This window comes from Juglans microcarpa x Juglans regia, chromosome 7S (assembly GCF_004785595.1).
Source record: "Juglans microcarpa x Juglans regia isolate MS1-56 chromosome 7S, Jm3101_v1.0, whole genome shotgun sequence".
NCBI classification, from domain to species: Eukaryota; Viridiplantae; Streptophyta; class Magnoliopsida; order Fagales; family Juglandaceae; genus Juglans; species Juglans microcarpa x Juglans regia.
This window is the reverse complement of record NC_054607.1, coordinates 6,498,358-6,517,563: the sequence shown is the minus strand read 5'-3', so window position 1 is coordinate 6,517,563 and position 19,206 is coordinate 6,498,358. Positions and strand designations below refer to the sequence as shown.

The following is a 19,206-nucleotide window of genomic DNA, read 5'->3' as shown; positions in this document are numbered from 1 at the left end:
CGTAAGAGTGGTGCTATTCTGCCGGATGTGCCCCGGTTAAATTGTATTTTTTTAAAAAATATTTTTTAAACATATTTAAATATTTTTTAAAAATATATATGTATATATATAAATATACTAGTAGTCATTATTTAAATTTTTTTTTAAAAAAAATACATAATGGAGCAATTTGAGGGGCATAATAACATTAGTCTTGAGCGTAATGCCGTGGATTCTTTTTGAAAAATATTAGTGAATATAAATTTATATAAGAAAATTAATTTTTAATGACAGATTTTACTTTTTTATAAAATAAATGTACATAATTCACGATTGTATTTAATATTACTCTTACAAAAATTGGTGTGTATTTTGAAAATTCTAGTTGTTGAGTAGGTGTGTAGAATATATCAAGTAAAGTATTTACATTATATAATATGATTAAAGATAAATTTTAAAATTTAAATCTTATAAATTAAATCTTACTATTTAAGTAATGTGAATGATGTGTTTTACACACCAATTTGAAAATAAAATAACTCGTAAATATTAACCAATTTTAATATTTTGTAATTTACATTCTAGTCATATAAATTTTTCCAAAAGATGAAAAATATATCGGCATTTTAATTTTTTAGAATCATAATAGATCCTCAACCCACAATAAATAATACATTGAAGCACAAATAGTAAATAATCGAATTTCTCCAAAATATTCGCTATAATCGGATAGACGTGTCAAATAAGTTTTATATAATTTATAATAATCCGAATAAATTAATATCACGTAAAATGTTTAACAAAATTATAGAATCTATTTTAGGTATATCTTTTATTATAAGTTTTGATTTGAAGTGCTGACTTTATTTGTACCGAAATTTGTTTTTCTTTTAGCTGTTTGTTTATTTTTTACTATTGTGTTTTTTATTGTATGTTTTTTTTAAATACATAAAAAATGCTTTAAAAATTTTTTTTTTTACAAAAAAAAAACTAATTTCACGCTATCATGTGCATGTGGTTGTAGCACCATCAATTATTGGGTGCTTAGGCTGTATTTGGATGTTGATGTAATTTCAAATGATTTGAATTAATTTATAAATAGTAGTATTTTATGAATCTCATTAAAATATATTTAAATATAAATAAGTTAAGACATGTATTTGAATGTATGACGTATGTAGAGATGGATTTAAACTTTGAGTGGCACTACAGCCATAAAAAAAGTGTCCCAAAAGTGTATTCCGATAAGTGCATTTCACTTTTTTATTATTCTTTTCATTTTTTTCATGTATTTTTTTAATCATCATAAATATTTTTTAAAAAATTAAAAATTAAAAATTCACAACATCATTAAAAACTATTTCCTTAATTACTAAATAAAAAAAATTAAAAAAAAATTACTTCGGGACTCATTTTTGGGATCCAACTTCGGTGGGTTTAGTATTTCCGTTAAACTTTTTATAGTAAGTTAAAAAAGTAGTAGATTACATTAATAATTTATTTGAGATTATTGTAGTGATTTTGATATCAAATATAGCTAAGTTTGATGGACGATGATTCTCCATTTGTAATAAAATAGAAAGATGTTGTCAAGTCAACAATCCACTCACTGTCTCACATGCTCTTACTTAATGACTTAAAAAATAACTGATATAAACAAAGACTAATTTAAAATAAATATTTATTTGGAAGTGAATCTCGAAGTGGTTTTCTTTGCTGAGCAAGCAGCAACTGAGACTTGTCGGTGTAGCTTTTACAAACATTTGGCGCAAAACAAAGATAGGAATACACATTGGTATGACCCAAGGTTCTTCAAGTTTTGGTCTAACTTGATTTATCTCATGTTGAACCTAGATTTGATAAGTTTTTTTTTTTTTTTTCTTGATGTGTGTGTATATATATGTATATATATATATATATATAACTAAATAAAAGGATATGAAGAAATAATCAAAAGTGCCAAAAGCCTGATAGCATATGAACTGATTTTTCAAATAAAAAATTTAGATTCGAAACCCCCCTTATATAAAAAAGAAGAAGCGATATCTCTACCGATGTGATCATAATAGCACCCTATGTATATATTATATATTACTTAGCATTTAGGTGACACCCAAAAGGATAAAAACACCATTTAGATCTTAGTCCATTTGTTTTTACAACTTGCACTAAGAATGGCACTTACTAAAATGGACAAAAAATTCTATTTATTTATTTTTATATTAATAACTTTTCAATCATGACTAATTGTCTCTCCCTTCCTCTCAATTTTGTAAAATTTATATTATATTTCTATCTTAATATTTTATCCTACAATGTGAAATATGAGATTTTTATCACTCTTGATTATCCATTGTTTAAAAACAAATTAAAAGTTTGGGCAAAGCCACCTCATCGCAGCGGGAAGAGAGTGAGATTTGTAGAATTTTTCTTCCATAAATGATAAATCTTGATCATTAATAAAAGGTCAAGTGCTATGTTAGTATTTAGTGCAATAAATATTGTAAACTCATTTTTAAAATTTGATCAAGAATCTTAAAAAATTAAAATCTCGAAATGGAACAAAAAAAAAAAAAAAACTATGGATATTACTTGTCAAAATAATTTAAACTAAATAGAGACACAATAATGGATAGTGGCCACTAATTAAGGAGCTACAAAGCATATATATATATATATATATATATATATATATATATAATATGTGTATGTGTATATAATTATTAGGATAATGATAAGGTTACTACCTTCTACTACTTATTTATTATTTCTTTTATTATTATTTTTTTACTTAATTATTACAAAAGTGACTATTAGTGAAATTGTATATTTTTTTTTATTTTTTTTTAAATAAAGGATGTTAAAAAAATACTTAAAAGAAAATAATAATAAAAATAAAGATTTTAAATAAACTATAGAATAGTAAATGGATAGTAAAAAATAATAAGCCTATTATTATTTTAATTATTAATCACTAAGATGCCCTTAAAAATAGTATTTTTTAAAAAAGTCAAATATTTTAATTATAAAAAATTTATATAAAAATAAATTTATAAATTAATATAACTTGAACTATACGTAAAATCAAATCTGTCCCTTGCGTGTGAGAAACGAAGAAAAAGACTAGCATTAAAAAAAAAAAAATCAAGGTACCAAAGTCATCCTTTGCCGTGGCCGGTGGGAAAAAGACTAATGCGAATACGAATGGTTCACGTAAGCCTAACTAGAAAAATAAAATGAACGGTTCATATAAATTTAAATGGGCTAGGATTATTTATTAAGGTCTCATTTGGTTCTTAGACTCAATTAATATTAATTTAGTTTAGTCTAATTTTAAATTGAATCTAATATCTAAACACTCAATTTTAAAATTATTATATTTATTTTTACTTAAAATCTCTTTACATGTAAGATCCATAAACTTTTTTAATTTAACACTTATTTACACGTGAAATTCATAATTTTTTTAAACTTCCTACAAAGCATAATGTAAGGCACAGAGTTCAACTTTACAAAAAAAGAAAAAGTAAAAAAGCTTACAAAAAATAAAGGCAAAGAGTTCAACTAGTTTTAGCCCTTCAATTCTTATTTGAGAATGGATTTTGGGAAAGCCAACAAAAATATTTGATTCTAACGGAGGGTTGGTGCTGATGTTGCTTGCACATGATAGGGTCATCCTCCACTCTCGTTGTCCCTGGGACGTGATGTTTGGATAAAAAAATATTTTAAAATCATCTCATTTAATCATTATAATTTTATCAAATTTTTAAATAAAATATAATAAAATATTTAATATTTTCAAATCTCAAAATAACTATAATATTAAAAAATTATATTCGATTATAATAATATTTTATTCAACTTTTATCTCATCTCATCTAGCTCATCTTAACTATACTCCCTAGCATAAGGGCTCTAGCTTGTTCTTTGAACATTTAAACCATGCCCTAAAGATTAGGAGTAATAATAATTTGCCACAATGATCCCTATAAAGACCACCAGATCATATCCTACCATACCCAAGAGATGAACCATTAATGTTAAATCTCACAAGACCTACTATAAGTTTTAAACTGCATTAACATGGAATAGTTTTAAAGAGAGATTTAGGGGATGCTCACGGAATGAGGTGAGATGAGAAATCTGTGAATAGTAATGAAATAGTTTAAAATTATAATATTTTATGGAAGTTTAATAAATGAGAGATAAAATATTGAATAATAATATTATAAAGTTAAAATATTATTAGAATATATTTTTTTAATATTATTATTATTTTGAGATTTGAGAATGTTGAATTATTTTTTGTGTTTTGTTTGGAAGTTTAGAAAAGTTGTAATGATTAGATGAAAAAATTTAAAAATTTGAAATTAAAGTGTATATTTGAATAGTGATTAGATATTGAGATGAGATGTGATGGAATGAAAACATCTTAACATCTCAACAACCCCTTGATCCTGCGTAATCATAATTTCTTAAATTGTTAGATAGGGTTTGGATAGTGAGTTGAAATGAGATGAAAGTTAAAAATTGAATAAAATATTGTTAGAATATTATTTTTACTTTGAGATTTGAAAAAATTGAATTGTTTATTGTATTTTATTTAAAAATTTGATAAAATTATAATAATAAAATTAGATAAATTGATATATTTTTTGAATACAAACAAGGCATAAGAATGGGCATAGGAACTAAGGTTGAAATGATGCGGCCCACTTGTTCCTTTCTTTTACTATTTTCCCACCACATGATGAAATACCTATCTTGCCATTGAAGATTAAAACCAAAGATGGCAGAAGAATCGATTTGCTTCCATACCCCTACAGTCAAATGATCACCTTCTGCAACATACAGTGAGCAGTTGATTCTGCATTATTAAGATAGAGGACAACATTGATGCTTAGAAGCCATTTGAGTTTCACAATGCTTGATAGCCAAATTCACATAAATATTATGAAATTATCATTTATATTAAAATTTTAAACTAATAAAAAGACGTATATTTAATTATTTATATTATATTTTTAATATTGTTCTTCACGTGAGTCACGTGTAGGCTAGACTCTCAGTCATGATTCAACACAGACTTTTGAAAAAATTTATATAATTTTTTACTATTCACACAACCTCTATACATCATATTTTTTTTAATTTTTAATATTTTTTTATCAAATATTTAATATATGAATAATGAATAGAAGAATTTAATTAGTTTTAAAAAATAAACTCAAAAAAAAATTAAAAAAAATATTAAAATTAAGTAAAAATATAGTATACGGAGGTTGAAAGGTTGTGTAGACTTTTTTGGTCCATGGTTGTCAGTTGACCAGGTCAATGGAAGTTAGTGGTTTTGTTTTTATTTGTTTGTTTTTCTTCAGATTACTCGACCAGGCTACCTACCCCATAGCTAGTGACCTTCATTGTCGGGAAAATGTGTCATTATACGTATGACCAGGAAGACCCCCGTTTATGTCAAGGTCAAGTTCTACCAGCCAATAATTATTAATTGATATAAAATAATATAAAAATTATATTTACAATTTTGAGTGGATGACTGTATATTCAATCTCATTGATAAATTGAGATAAAAAAGAAAAAATATTTTCCTCCTTACTTCCTACCATGATTTGATTATAATAGTTTTTTTAGGATTATACTAACATATAATGGATAGATTAATGGTAAGATATAATAAAATTAAATAATTTAAAATCTTTTTAAAAATAAATTAAAATTATGTATTATTATATAAAGAATATATGTATAATTCAATGTGAAGATTGGATGTAAATAAAATAGGTAAAGATCATAAATTCATGTCATATTAGCTAAAACTTGGATTTGGGTTTAGTTATTCTAATGAGAGTGCTCTTATCCTTATATTGGATTATCTATCTATAATCTATATAATAAAAAAATATTATTAATTTAATATTTTTATTATTATTTTTTATCTAATTTATTTTTATCATAATCTCTATTACCATTACCTTCAGCTCAATCAATTGCATAAGACACCAAATTTAATCAACACTAGGCCTGTTCATTCGAACCAGATTTTTTCTCGGCCCGATTCGAAACTTGGATAACTGGGTTCCAGTCTGTAACAAATCTGGGCCATTGAAAAATTCGAGTACACCCAATCCGAGAACCAGGTTTACAACCCAATAACTTTTATTTTTTAAGTAATGTTTTTTTTTTTTTTTCCTTTTTAGCAACTAAATGGACAGAAATTCAAAAAAAAATGTATATTATGTCTAATGAATCATAAATTTTATGATTTTTTTTACTCTTTTCTCCATGTAGCTTTTTAATGGTGGTCAAGGAACATGTAGGCTTTGATTTAAAAAATTAAATAAATAGAGTTTAAATGCTGCATCATCATTCTTTTCATAAAAAAATATTCATAATATGTAGGCTTTGATTAAAAAAAAAAAAAAGCAAGGTGCAACCCGAAACCTGGGTTCCGGGTTTTTAAAAACCGGTTTCAATCCGGATTCTAGGCCGAGTTTGACCAGGGCTAACCAAGTCCGGGTATATCCGGGTTTCCGTGCTAAAACACGGATGAACAGTACTAATCAACACAATATTGAAGATACAAAACTTAACTATATAGAGACATTCAAAGGCAACTAGATACAATTACAACATCTTTGGCTTCAAGTTTCTCGGCACAGGCATTCATGCCATATGGCATACATCAACACATCATAAAGCAACAAGTTCACCACATAATCGAAGAGAAAACATGGTCCTTGCATTATGTGTCAGACTTTCAGTTCAAAATCTATTACAAACCATACGGAATTCATTAATAAAATTTATTAAAGTAATGTTATACATTATACTCTTATCTTACATTTATTTTATTATATAAGATATGATACATTTATTACTATTAGATGATAAATAATTTTTTAATAAAAGATAATCTAACGGTGATAAATATATCATATAGTGGGATGAAAGTGAGATAATAATATGATATATTGAATTTTTCAATTGATCAATATCTATTACAAAATCACTAGACCAACCGACAAGTCTATTACAATAGATGCTGACTCATTACATTTGGAATTCCATTACCAAAGACCAAGTCCACCAGCAATCCAGCGAGTCAAAAAAGCAATACCACTAGCAAGTCCACCAGCAACCAACAAGTACATTACAATAGAGCAAGTTCACCAGCGAGTCAAAAAAGAAGACACTAGCAAAAATCAGATGCTCCCTCGTTACATTTGTAATTCCATTGCAAAAGACCAAGTCCACTAGCAAGTCAAAAAACCAATTCAGCAGCACTAGCAAATGAATGAAGAACATGTCATGAATGGTGTATGTCATAAAGAACCAAAAGCCCATCCAAGCAATCAACAAGGCTTTGGTTTTAATTGCTGCAATTGCTTTGCATTTTTCAGAGAATAGGGTGACATAGTATATAACAAAGAAGTATGTAATAATACTTATCAATTTTCCAGAGAATCTACAATTTACAATGCCTATCAATTTTCTCAAAACCTGTAAGCATAACACATTGAGGTTAGATTTAGATAAATGAGTTGAGATGAGATAAAAATTAAATAAAATATTATTATTATTATTATTATTATTATTATTTTGATATTTAAAAATATTGAATTGTTTATTATATTTTGTATAGAAATTTATAAAAATTATAATGATGAGATAAGATGGATTGAAACTCTGAGGCCCTCTCAATCCAAACCAATCTTGAGCCATCATGGGAAAGTACGATTTCTATATGTAAGAAAGGGGCACCCATAGTGGGCAACCCTTCACCTTCTCTTGGTGGTTATGAAGTGGTTCTTAAACTACTTCATGAGACTTGATAACTGGCCATTAAGGGCCAGCCGGGGGTTACACTTAGAGGGGCTATTTACATAGCCCCTCTCCACTTTAGAGAAGATTGGCATCAAAAACATGAAATCTCTCTCTCAAATGATTCTCTCTAGTTTCGGCATTTAGGCTGTGGAATATGTGGGTGTTACTCTGGTATTACCACGTAGCACACTCCACCATCGATATGGGAGATTGTGAATGACAACGACGATGACGAAGAATCTGTGGAACAACCGCACTAGATCCTAGATATTTACGATGAGGTAATATCGCTTCCGCTGTGTACTTTGATCTAGTATTTCTAACATTGGTATCAGGCATGAATTGGTTGTTCTCGATTTGTGTTTGATGTGCATGTTGTGATTTCATTCACTGATTTTTTTTCTGCCCGAAAATTTATTTTCTCTCGATAACCGTGAGAGGCGGTTTATGTTCACCCCTTAATGGATGCCGATCATTGTTAACGCAATCAAAGAATCGCTGCGGCTATGGCCATATGAGGCAACAACCTGCACTGGAGGGTATTGTACACCCCGGTGCCATGGGCGCCGCAAAAGACACCAGAGCGCATCGCTTGGGTGCTGCCGCACAGGTGATGGGTGCACCTCTGTGTTGCATCTGCAAGGCAAACATTGAGCACCTCTTGAGATGTATGAGCGCCACGGTGCTGCTCGAACCAGAGGGCAGCGACGTGCACCCAAGGTATTGCGGCACCAGGTGCCGATGCTGCATACCAAGCGAAGTGGCACGATGGTGCACTACGTACCAAGAGCGACTGCACCGCAATGAGAAGCAGCGACAAGGCTGGCCTTGCTGTGCACAAAGCCGCCCACTTGGGCGCGGCAAGCTCTGCTGCACTCAGAGCTACGCACAAGGGGAGTGAGGCAGTCCAGCGCCTCAGGAATGCTGCCGTGGTGCAGCGTTGCACACAGTGCAGGGTGGGGGTGGTGCTGCCGTGGATGGGCGCCTCTGCCATGGCTACGAAGTGCATCGAGCACTGCAGTGGGGGCGCACCAGCTGGGTGTTACGCTGCCCATGCAGTTGCGCGCACCAGCCATGGTGCAGCCCGCCATGCTCTGTGCTGCACCATGGCTTACCAATCCGTGTCGCACAGTCCTCTGCTGCGTGCAGAGCAGCGCGCACCATGGTGGTGCTGCGAGCTCTGCTGCTAGCAGAGGAGTACGGCAAGCTCTGCTACGGGAAGAGCTGCGCACGGATGGTGCGACAGTCTCTGCCTCCCGCAGAGCTGCGTGCTGCGAACATACGTGTGGAGCGTAGCCCACGGTGCTACGGCCGTTGAGAACCAGTGGCCGAACGTGTATATTAGTGCCAACATGAAACGGCAGTAGGCGGTTACAAGATGTGGCATCGGTTCCAATTTTTTTTTTTTGGATGCACTGTAACCATCGCTGAAGGAGGAAGATGAACAGTGATGTTTGTGATGAAGTCTGGGCTGGATTTAAAGGGAGTTGGGCCTATTTTTTTTTAAGTTCTGGGTCCGGCCCATTTTTTTTTGTTTTAGCAAAACCCATCTGTTTTAAGTAAAGGAAAACAGTTTTGGTTTAAATTATTTATGGGCCGTGGGCTGCAAAACTATTTGTTTTATTTCGATTGAAAAAGAAAAGCCCAACTAGTATTTTTAAACAAAATGCAGGCTAGCTCATTTAAAAAAAAAAAAAAAACCACTGGAAGATTTGGGCCGTGAGCCCAGCAGGCACAGGCCTGCTTTGCAATTGGGCGCCCAAGAAGGTTCGGCCCTTTGGCTGTCCAAGAACAGTGGCATAAAATTTTTTTTTTTTACAAAATGCTTGAGTGGTGTTTTGAAGCCAAGACCTCACACACAAAGACTATAAGCTCAACCATTTGGGCTAGAGCCTATTATTGGTAAGTTTGCTGATTTTAGTTATTTATTCAGCATGTTATTGTGGCATAAATGTTTTTTGAAATATTTTTGCATGTGATTATGGTTATTAAATACATGCTTGCCATGATATTTTTTTTTGTCACATTTGTTTGGCATTTTATTTTAAGTTATAAATTGCCTAGATTATTATTTTTTTTGTGAATAATAATTATTTGGATAAAATGTGATGTGATCATTTTTTGTACATGTATTGTGATTACATGTAATTGTACGAGCTTATTTTATCACTTGTATTGTTAGACTATTTTTAAGAATTGTCTTTAATTTTTTTTAGAATGTGATAAACTAGAGGATTAAGTAGCCCGAGTTTGATTAGTCCATACTTATTATTGGCTCATATTGATTTCTTCAATCAAGGAAGAATTTTTTTTTTTTTTCATGTGACTAACTCGGTAAATTGCTTATCCTAGTGGGAGTATGGTTGAGATTGATTTGTAATTAATCTCCTATACGATATAAATTTGCGCGAAAATTAAGTTAGAAATTAATAATTAGACATTGAGGCGCAAGAGATGATTAGGAAGCTTAGCGAATTTTCGATCTTGCGACGTGTATTAATTATTTTTGTTCTGACTTAGATTAACGCGGCAAATTTCTTAAATGTGTATGCAATTAGATGTACATAGTTTAGTAACTTTGAGATAACTATGAAAAAAGCCTAGAGATTATTTATACGACTTAATCGTCGCATTAATCTCCTCCATGAGCAATAGTTGGAAACAAATAAAGATTATTTTGAGAGTCAGATAGTCTTAGACCTTCATTATTGTAAAACCTCTAAAATGTCTAGAATAAAATTGGAAGTGCGCGTGGGACGCATGCACTACAATTTTTATAGAAGTTGATGGGATCAACTATCATATAGAGCTAAATCACTATTTTGCCTTTAAGAATCTTGTGGGTAATAGAAGAAATTGCGCGTTATTTTTTGTAACGCAAAGATTAATTGCTCCTATATTTTGAGGTTGAGTATTATAATCTTAAAGCAAATTAGATTACTCACAGATAAGAACATACTCTCTAAAACTTGCTAGTATGTCTGGCGAGGAAGGATATTAAAATCTGAGTGTCCAAGCGTGTTGAGGACATTCTTGATTAACACATTCATTTTTTTAAAAGATTTTATCAGTGCACCTTTATGTGGTATTAGCATTGGTAATCTTGCTCAAGTTTTATTTCTCTTTAGAGAGAACAGATAGGTTCTTGCAGATATATAAACTTTGGAGCACCCCTTGAGAGTTATACCAAGCACCTTGGAGGTTTGCATGGCAACTGTGGCAAAAGTCTGAATAATTAGGTATGACTTATCTAAACCTAAACTAAAAATTTTGCTCGTGGTGGCACTGATGCAAGATAGGTTTTAGGTTAAGATAATTTCTCGCAAAGTTTTTTCTTTTTCTCTCCTATAGTGGATTGAAGAATATGAAAAATATTAAGTAAGCGAGAAGTGAAGAAATATTGCTAGTTAGCGACTAAAACGTCACACACTGCATTTTTTGCACAAAGTGATATTTTTAGTGTTTTTAATGCGATAATAAAGAAGTCTATACCTAATTTGATTTAAGACTCATAGAGTGGTGTTAGTGAGAATTTCTAGAGGTTTAGAAGTTAGATGGTCACTCATTGACTCAGTGATATTATTTCTCGAGTGGGGAAATGATATATTAAAATATGCCATGAAAGCATAGGATGATGGGTGTGAAGCTTGAGAAATTGAAGATTTTTTCGCTAATGAGATCCCTCTCCTTGGTTTAGAAAAGTCAAAGAGAAAAGGCAATATGAGCATTTTCTATGTGAAAGTTCCTATACATGCACACTAAGGACTTAGATAATAAAAATATTGTTTCATCATATAAATGCGATCCAAAATTTGTTTTTAGGAAAATATATTTTTCAGTTAAAATATTTTCAAAATCGCAATCGTATGAGTTATATGATGAGAACAATTATCTCGCAGTTTATTGACTTGCTGAGAATGGTGTTATGGCGCAAAGCAGTTGTTACATCACACTTGGGTTGATGTAATATGGAGTTGCGGCTGTAATTCTTATTTGTCGTCCTTAGATCGAGTTCATTCGCTTTTGAGAAAGGTTGAGTGATTATTTTGTGCAAACGTGAATTCTATTAAAAATCGAGAGGATCTAAGCTTGATTATTTTTTGGTTGAGTCAAGTAAATTACTCGTATTTTCGGCGAGGGTGGGGAATTGTGGATTTTTTGTAACACTTATTTTTTGGAAAGAACGTTTTCATCACGTTTCATTCCACATTACCTTAACCAAAATATTTTCAAAATTCTTTTTATATAAGATCGCCGAAAATAGTGGGAGTAATTCAACAGCTAGTGGGAGTATACTTTTGAGTTAAGGTGTACCATTAGTGATAGTGACTCCCAAAAGTTATAGAATATAAGGATCCTCTTAAATAGCGTGGTAGCTTTATATCAATATTCTCTCGTCGTTTAGAGACTAGAAGAAAATATTTGTAATATGGCTCCGCTAAAGGTATTGAATTCACATAGTAGGAATCCCAACATAGAATCTTAGATTCGCTTCACTTATATGATCCAACTTGGGGTTGTTGATCTAATTGACAAAGGTAAAGTGGAGTTGATAGAGGTATAGATCCATCTCTTGGCACTAATTGAGTTGCATTTAGATAGCCATTGATCGCATATTCATTGAAACTTTTCTTGAAGGTGTTAACTAGCTGATTCTCATAGGAGAATTAGATGGTTAGCTTTTGTGATGTTTAGGCATGAAGTACTTTGAGCGCCTGATTATTGCTAGTACTGTTTTGGTACATAAAGCGAATAAATGTTGCTGGTACTATTTACATGCGACCTAAACAAACCATCTATTCAAAGATACCCAATGTACCTAGTCGTTTTTTTTATTAAACGACTTATTGAATAAAATGGGGTTCTTTGAATGCTGTTGACAATATTAGAAAAGTGTCATCATAAGAGATATTGCGAACTGGTTATCTTAGATAATTAATTGTCGCCTAAAAAGAGGTTTTCCATACTACGAGGTGATGGACATGGGTTTGTGAAAAGTAGCTCAGGCTTCATGTCTTGTGAGACTGTTTATAAGAAAAACAGTTTCTATGAGCTCTTGTTCAAAATCTATAGACAATTAATGAGATGGAAAATACTAAAGAATCTAGTTTTGCCTATATTGTTTGATGTTTCCATTATGGTTTGCTCATGGGAGTTAGAGGTTAAGTTTTTGTTAGAGGGTAAATATAACTTACTTTGTTAAGTGAGTTTGTGATGCGATTGTCATTAAAAGTAATGATTAGACTATTATGATTGTCTTTGGGGGCAAAGGCCCTAATCGCTTTACCTTTAATGAAAAATAAATTATGGTTATCTCACATGCTTTTGTGAAACCTTGAAGTCGCAAATTAAGTTTGTTGAATAACATTTGTGGTCACCTTATAGATTCTCAGTTAGACTTACTGACTAGAATCTACGGCTTATATTGTGAGTCTGACCTAAATGAGATTCGTGATGAGTCATCTCTGACTTCATGATTGTGCAAAGGACTTTTACATGTAAAAGTTGAGTCTCTTGGTAGGAGCATGTTTTGGAAAGTTACTATACATTAGAATGCGCATGGAGAGAAATGGTCATTAAACACCACTTGAGAGTTGTGGTTTAATAATTTGTTGTTGACCATGTGATTTCTCTGTACCTCACAGTATTGCTCGTCATGCACATGATATTGATATGTTCTATGATCATGTGGCGTGATTGGAAGCATTCTTTGGTATGCACACACATTCACCATAAATTTAGAAGTTATGGTGAAAAATGTATATTGACAGGCTTAGATCGGCTCACTTACACGAGCGATCGCCTTTGGCGCTACAAAGAGGTAGCGAGCAAAAATGAGACAATGTGTTACTCGGTACTTGTCCAGAGAGGGATAAGTTGGAAGACACAAAATATATGTTGCCTTAGTGGGAGCTAAGATGAGGTCTAAGGATCGTGCATGGTTACCCACATACCATGTAGCCTGTGATTTAGCCAGATGCGAGATCCTCTTTGGCGCTTTGGATAGCGAGCAAATGGAGGGACTCGGGTTAGGCGCTGAGATAGCGATTAGACTAAAGTCTGTACGGTGAATTGAGAATAGATATACGCTCTTTCTTTGGAAAGAAAACTTCACCGTAGCATGTATTTCATACTACATGTGCTTTTACGACCAATAGTAGAGGTGAGTGAATGGTTCCCTGCTTCCTCACCGTGTGAGTCTTGTAGGTTATAATTGATGACCTTAATTTATTTATGCTCTTAGGAGACCTTTGACTATGTCACGAGGTTGATGTTTTAGTGTCTGCTACTTTGGCATGTTATCTATGGCCATGAATGATGCGGTCTAAAGAGGCATTGCTGGGAAAGCGACTAAACTAAAACTAAATGACATGAGCGCGAAGGGAAGACTATTTGGTAACACATCGATAATGGTGTGTACTCATTGCCGGCAAGTTATGTTGCTTCCTGGGAGTTGCAATATAGCTGTGAATACATCATGTTTTATGGAAATTGAGCATTGCTCTGAGTCATTTGGACTCGAGAGGGATTAGGGATGCTTAGTTTGATGTGACCAAATGAGTCGGGGCATAACGAGACACTTTTTTTTAGGGATGTTGCTATGCTAGTCTTCTCTAGGAGAGATTTGGTATAGTGCTCCTATTTTTCTTTTACAGATGTGCTCGATGGTCGCACGGCCTATTTGTCAGTATGAATAAGATTGAGAACATATTGAGGGATGCAGACCTGGGGTCTTGCCCACTATGTGTGAGTGGGAGATGTAAGAAAGGGGCACCCATAGTGGGCACCCCTTCACCTTCTCTTGGTGGTTATGAAGTGGTTCTTAAACCACTTCATGAGACTTGATAACTGGCCATTAAGGGCCAGCCGGGGGTTACACTTAGAGGGGCTATGTAAATAGCCCCTCTCCCCTTTGGAGAAGATTGGCATCAAAAACATGAAATCTCTCTCTCAAATGATTCTCTCTAGTTTCGGCATTTAGGCTGTGGAATATGTGGGTGTTACTCTGGTATTGCCACGTAGCACACTCTACCATCGATATGGGAGATTGTGAATGAACAACGACAATGACGAAGAATCTGTGGAACAACCGCACTAGATCCTAGATATTTACGATGAGGTAATATCGCTTCCGCTGTGTATTTTGATCTAGTATTTCTAACACTATAAGAGTTTTATGTTTTCTTTTTCTTTTTCTTTTTCTTTTTCTTTTTTGTGAATAGAAAAAGAACATGGCACTTTTCTTGCCTTCTCTGCAAGCTTGTCTTGTAACTCAATCACACTACTGAAGACAAACATTTTCCGTTTCTTAAAGATAATTGCTATTTAAATGTCATACTCAATTTCCTAGTAAACTTCCTTTACACTGGTTAACGCACCATTTATAATACAACCTATTATAATTTAAGAAAAAAACTAAACACCAATTATTTTTTAAAGAGAAATAATATTTATAATCATAGAATACTGTACAAGCATTGCATAACTTTTTAAAAAAGTAAGTAAATACATGACATAGATGAAAAAAACTAATTTTTTAATAATAGATCTTACTATTTTTTAAAATGATTGTGCAACGCTTGTATGCTCTACGACTGTATCTAGCATTACTCTTTTTAAAAAGTGTTAGAAATACAAAGAGATTCCATAAAAATAAATTCATAAACTGATAATTACAAATCTTCATATGATGCATCATATCTATTTTATAATAAAAGTAATTTTAGAAGGTCATGTTAGTTTATTAGCTTATTTTTTTAAAAAACTTTCTCGTCAGCAATGCGATGGGTGTATAAAAAATAAGGTTTATAAATAGATTTTCTATTTAATTTCTTCTTATAAATCAAATTCTGCATGTACATGTCCTCCTGATCATTGACTCGCAAGTAATATAATTACTTTTCATTTTTAATAGTAATTCGGATAAAATTATTTACTATATATATACGAATTTTGCTTCAGATCATGATCAACCACAAATATTTAGCAGAAAATATGTACTGATTTTAAAAATCATCTCAAACTAATTATTAATAATGACGACGTACACATAAGTCTGTACTAAATTAAGGGAATTAAGGGAGCTAAAAAAGAATAATCATGATCAAGCCAGTTGGTTTTCCTCTGCTTTAGCTTGCATCTCTCTGTCGTCGTCATCAAAGTACCTCTTCCAGAGCCAATGCTTCTTCCACACATCTATTGTTTCGTTTTTTGTTGGAATGGATTGTGTTTGGAAGGTATGGATTTCGAATTTGAAATCTTTCATTTTTGTGTTTTTTTATAGAATTAACACCAAAATAATCAGTAGAAATGATGGAGCTTCAATTCTTAATCATTTCTACCGATTAAAACCAAAGATCCTCACTAGATTGCATTTTTTCGTTCGAGGCTGAGTCGACTCAGCCACGGTTGTTTGGCATGTTCCCGTTCTAACGGACTCAAACGCCCAGTTGCCAAACAGATATTTCTGTTCAAACAAATTAAATTTGTCTGAATAAACAGAACATTCCATTCGAATAGAGATTTTCTTAGTTCGGACTATGAACTATGAAGTTACATTACAATGGTTAGTTCAAACAGAATATGTTTCGTTCAAACTAATTATTTCAATTCAGTTCAATATAGTATAATTCTTCAATAATATAATTATATTCTTACTTTCATTGTGGTTAAATAGTATACTAATGGCATCCAGAGCATACAGTCCATCATCACCGATCGGAGATGGACACCGATCTATCAGTAACGGGGGACTGCTTATCCAAAAATGGTCAATGAGTTTTACCATGCCATGGGATGGCATGACTCTAATGCTCTGTGCTACACTATAGCGGTCCGGGGAGTGAGTATTACTTTCTCTCCCCGCATTATTTTTGAGTTCCTTGATCTTCCGCGCATGCCCAATGCATATCCTGTAGCAGCTGCGGCGGCTACACCGTGAGTAGTGGTCGCACCGTCTCATTCGGACACACCAGCCGCATCCTCATCGCTAGCAACAAAAGTAGAGCTAGCAGCTAGTTCGAATGATAGTGAGGATGATGATCTACTTGATGATGGTCTCATAGATGATCAGGTCTGTTAGCTAGTACGAGACCTTTCGGCTCCTCCATATGATGGGAGCAAGTTGATCCGGTAGGCCGACTGTATAGCATTTTCAGAATGCTTAATTTGATTGTTGGGCATAACATTGATCCGAAAAAATACAAAACTGATTTTGAGATCGATTGAGCCAGATTTTTGTTGCGAATTACAGGGGGACCCCATTGATCTGGCATTGTATTTCTTCCTCCGCATTCGATCGGAATCACGCTATTCCAGTGGAGGTAGTCTACCATTTACACTGCTGATATCTAATCTCCAACTCCGATCAGGGGTTACAATGTCTGGGACTGAGCGAAGGTCACCACAGATGAGGCCCCTTAACAAGATCACATTCAACAAGAGCAAGGGGCACTTGCAGAAGACTAAGTCCCTTTCACACATTTTCTCAAACAATTGGACTGCAGCTTCAACTACATGACATTTCCAATATGAACTCGACACAGAATTTCTAACAAAAACGTGTATGAAGATATAATTAAAGATGCCTTAATTTTCAGACTTACCAACTAGCTTAATTCCCAATATGAACTAACACATAATTTTCAACAAAAACGTGTATGAAGATGTAATTTAAGCTGCCTTAATTTCCAGAATTACCAGCTTAATTTCCAATACAAACTTAAACGCAGAATTACCAAATGCCTACCAAATGCCTTAATTTCCAACAAAAATCAGAAAGCATACCAAATGCAGTAATTAAAGATCTATTCTTATTTGAATTGCTCAACTAAAACATGTATGAAGATGTAAGGATTACCAAATGCCTACCAACTATGCCTAAATTTCCAATAAAAATCAGAAAGCATACCAAATGCCTTAATTAAAGATGTAAAGAATCTGAATTGCTCAGTTGGAAAACTACATTGCAATAACAGAGAAATATTGCCATAAAAAAAATTGTCAGAAATCAACCTATCTCATGAACGAAGTGAAATTAGGGCTCAGACGGAGTGAAGTTAGGGCTGGGCTTAGACGAAATTACTCTTTTGGGCAAAATCAGCTCCTCCACCACCTCGCACGACGACGTTAGGGCTGGGCTCAAACGGATGGAATTACTCTTCTGGGCAAAGTGAATTAGGGCTCAGATGGAGTGAAGTTAGGGCTGGGATCAAACGGAATTACTATTTTGGGCGAAAGCAGCTCCTTCACCACCTTGCATGACCTCGTTAGGGCTGGGCTTAGACAGACGAAATTACTCTTCTGGGCAAAGCTTCAATCTTGGGGAGGAAGGAAGAGCAATCTCTCATGAAGAGAAGCCCAGCCAAATGAGGAAGGGGGAGAGTCATCACGAAGAGAAGATCTGTCTCGAGCAAGATGACGTTGTAAACCCAACTTAGTAAAACGGTGCATTTTTGCCTCGTTGGGCATACGCGTCCAATCCTCTGATATGAGACTGCATAAAGAATTTCTCTTAAAAATAATAGTCACGTACCTCTCTCGTGAGATTCGAGAGTGATGCGTGACCACCCCCATGATATCTACGGGTCGCACAAGTGCCACTCATAGATTTCATTGGATCGATGAGTGGCCTAATGGTGCAAGCATACATTTTGCAAACATGCTGACCTGTGTTCGAACCCCCCCCCCCCCCCCCCCCCCCCCCCCAACAAGACAATTTTTTGCAAACTCTTTTTAAGAATTTTTTAAAGAGTGGGGCTACTATGCTGCCCCGCCCCACTCTTACCGCTGGGCGTACCGTCCAGTAGTTTTTTTTTTGTTTTCATATTTTTTCAATATATTTAAATATTTTTAAAATATAAAAAAAATACATCAATACACTTAAAATCACTTCTTTAATCACTAAGTTAAAAAAATAAAAATAAAAATAAAAAAGATTTGACCAGCAGTCAAATGGAGCAGTAAGAATGGGGCGGCAAAGTAGTTTTTCCCATTCTTAAAACGACGCCGTTCACACCTCTTATATATTCATCTCTTCATTTCAACTAAAACCTTATGCTGTTTTCTCTCTTATTCTATTTTCTCTCTTGTCCTCAGCCGATAGCAACTACTCAGCCTCACATCCTCTCTTTCTTTGAATCTCTCGTGCTTGTCTTCGTCAATTTTTGTGAGTTGTCTAGGCATCCTAATTTTTGGATGTTGTCTTCCTCATTGACCTCAATTTCTCTCTCAAAAATCTTTTCTAGGCATCCTAATTTTTGTGAGTTGTTTCCTCTCTCATGCTTGTCTTTCTTCGAGTCTCTCTGCACTTTTTTCGATACGGCCATGCACTAGGGGTGCATATATGAAAATTGTTGGATGTTGTTTAGAATTTTTGGATATTGT

At 33.4% G+C, this 19,206-nt stretch overlaps 2 protein-coding genes across 2 annotated transcripts in view; both read right to left on the bottom strand.

Moving 5' to 3' along the window:
- Positions 1–101: 101 nt before the first annotated feature.
- LOC121240548 (beta-glucosidase BoGH3B-like) overlaps positions 102–19,206 on the bottom strand; it is a 24,982-nt gene continuing 5,877 nt past the window's right edge. Inside the window, exon 10 of the mRNA XM_041138004.1 lies at positions 102–117. The gene's annotated coding sequence lies outside the window, so the exon portion shown is untranslated. The remainder of the gene's footprint in view (positions 118–19,206) is intronic.
- LOC121240550 (sugar transport protein 8-like) overlaps positions 15,697–19,206 on the bottom strand; it is a 19,855-nt gene continuing 16,345 nt past the window's right edge. Inside the window, exon 5 of the mRNA XM_041138008.1 lies at positions 15,697–15,986. Within this exon, the coding sequence (XP_040993942.1) occupies positions 15,926–15,986 (61 nt within the window). The 3' untranslated portion in view covers positions 15,697–15,925. The remainder of the gene's footprint in view (positions 15,987–19,206) is intronic.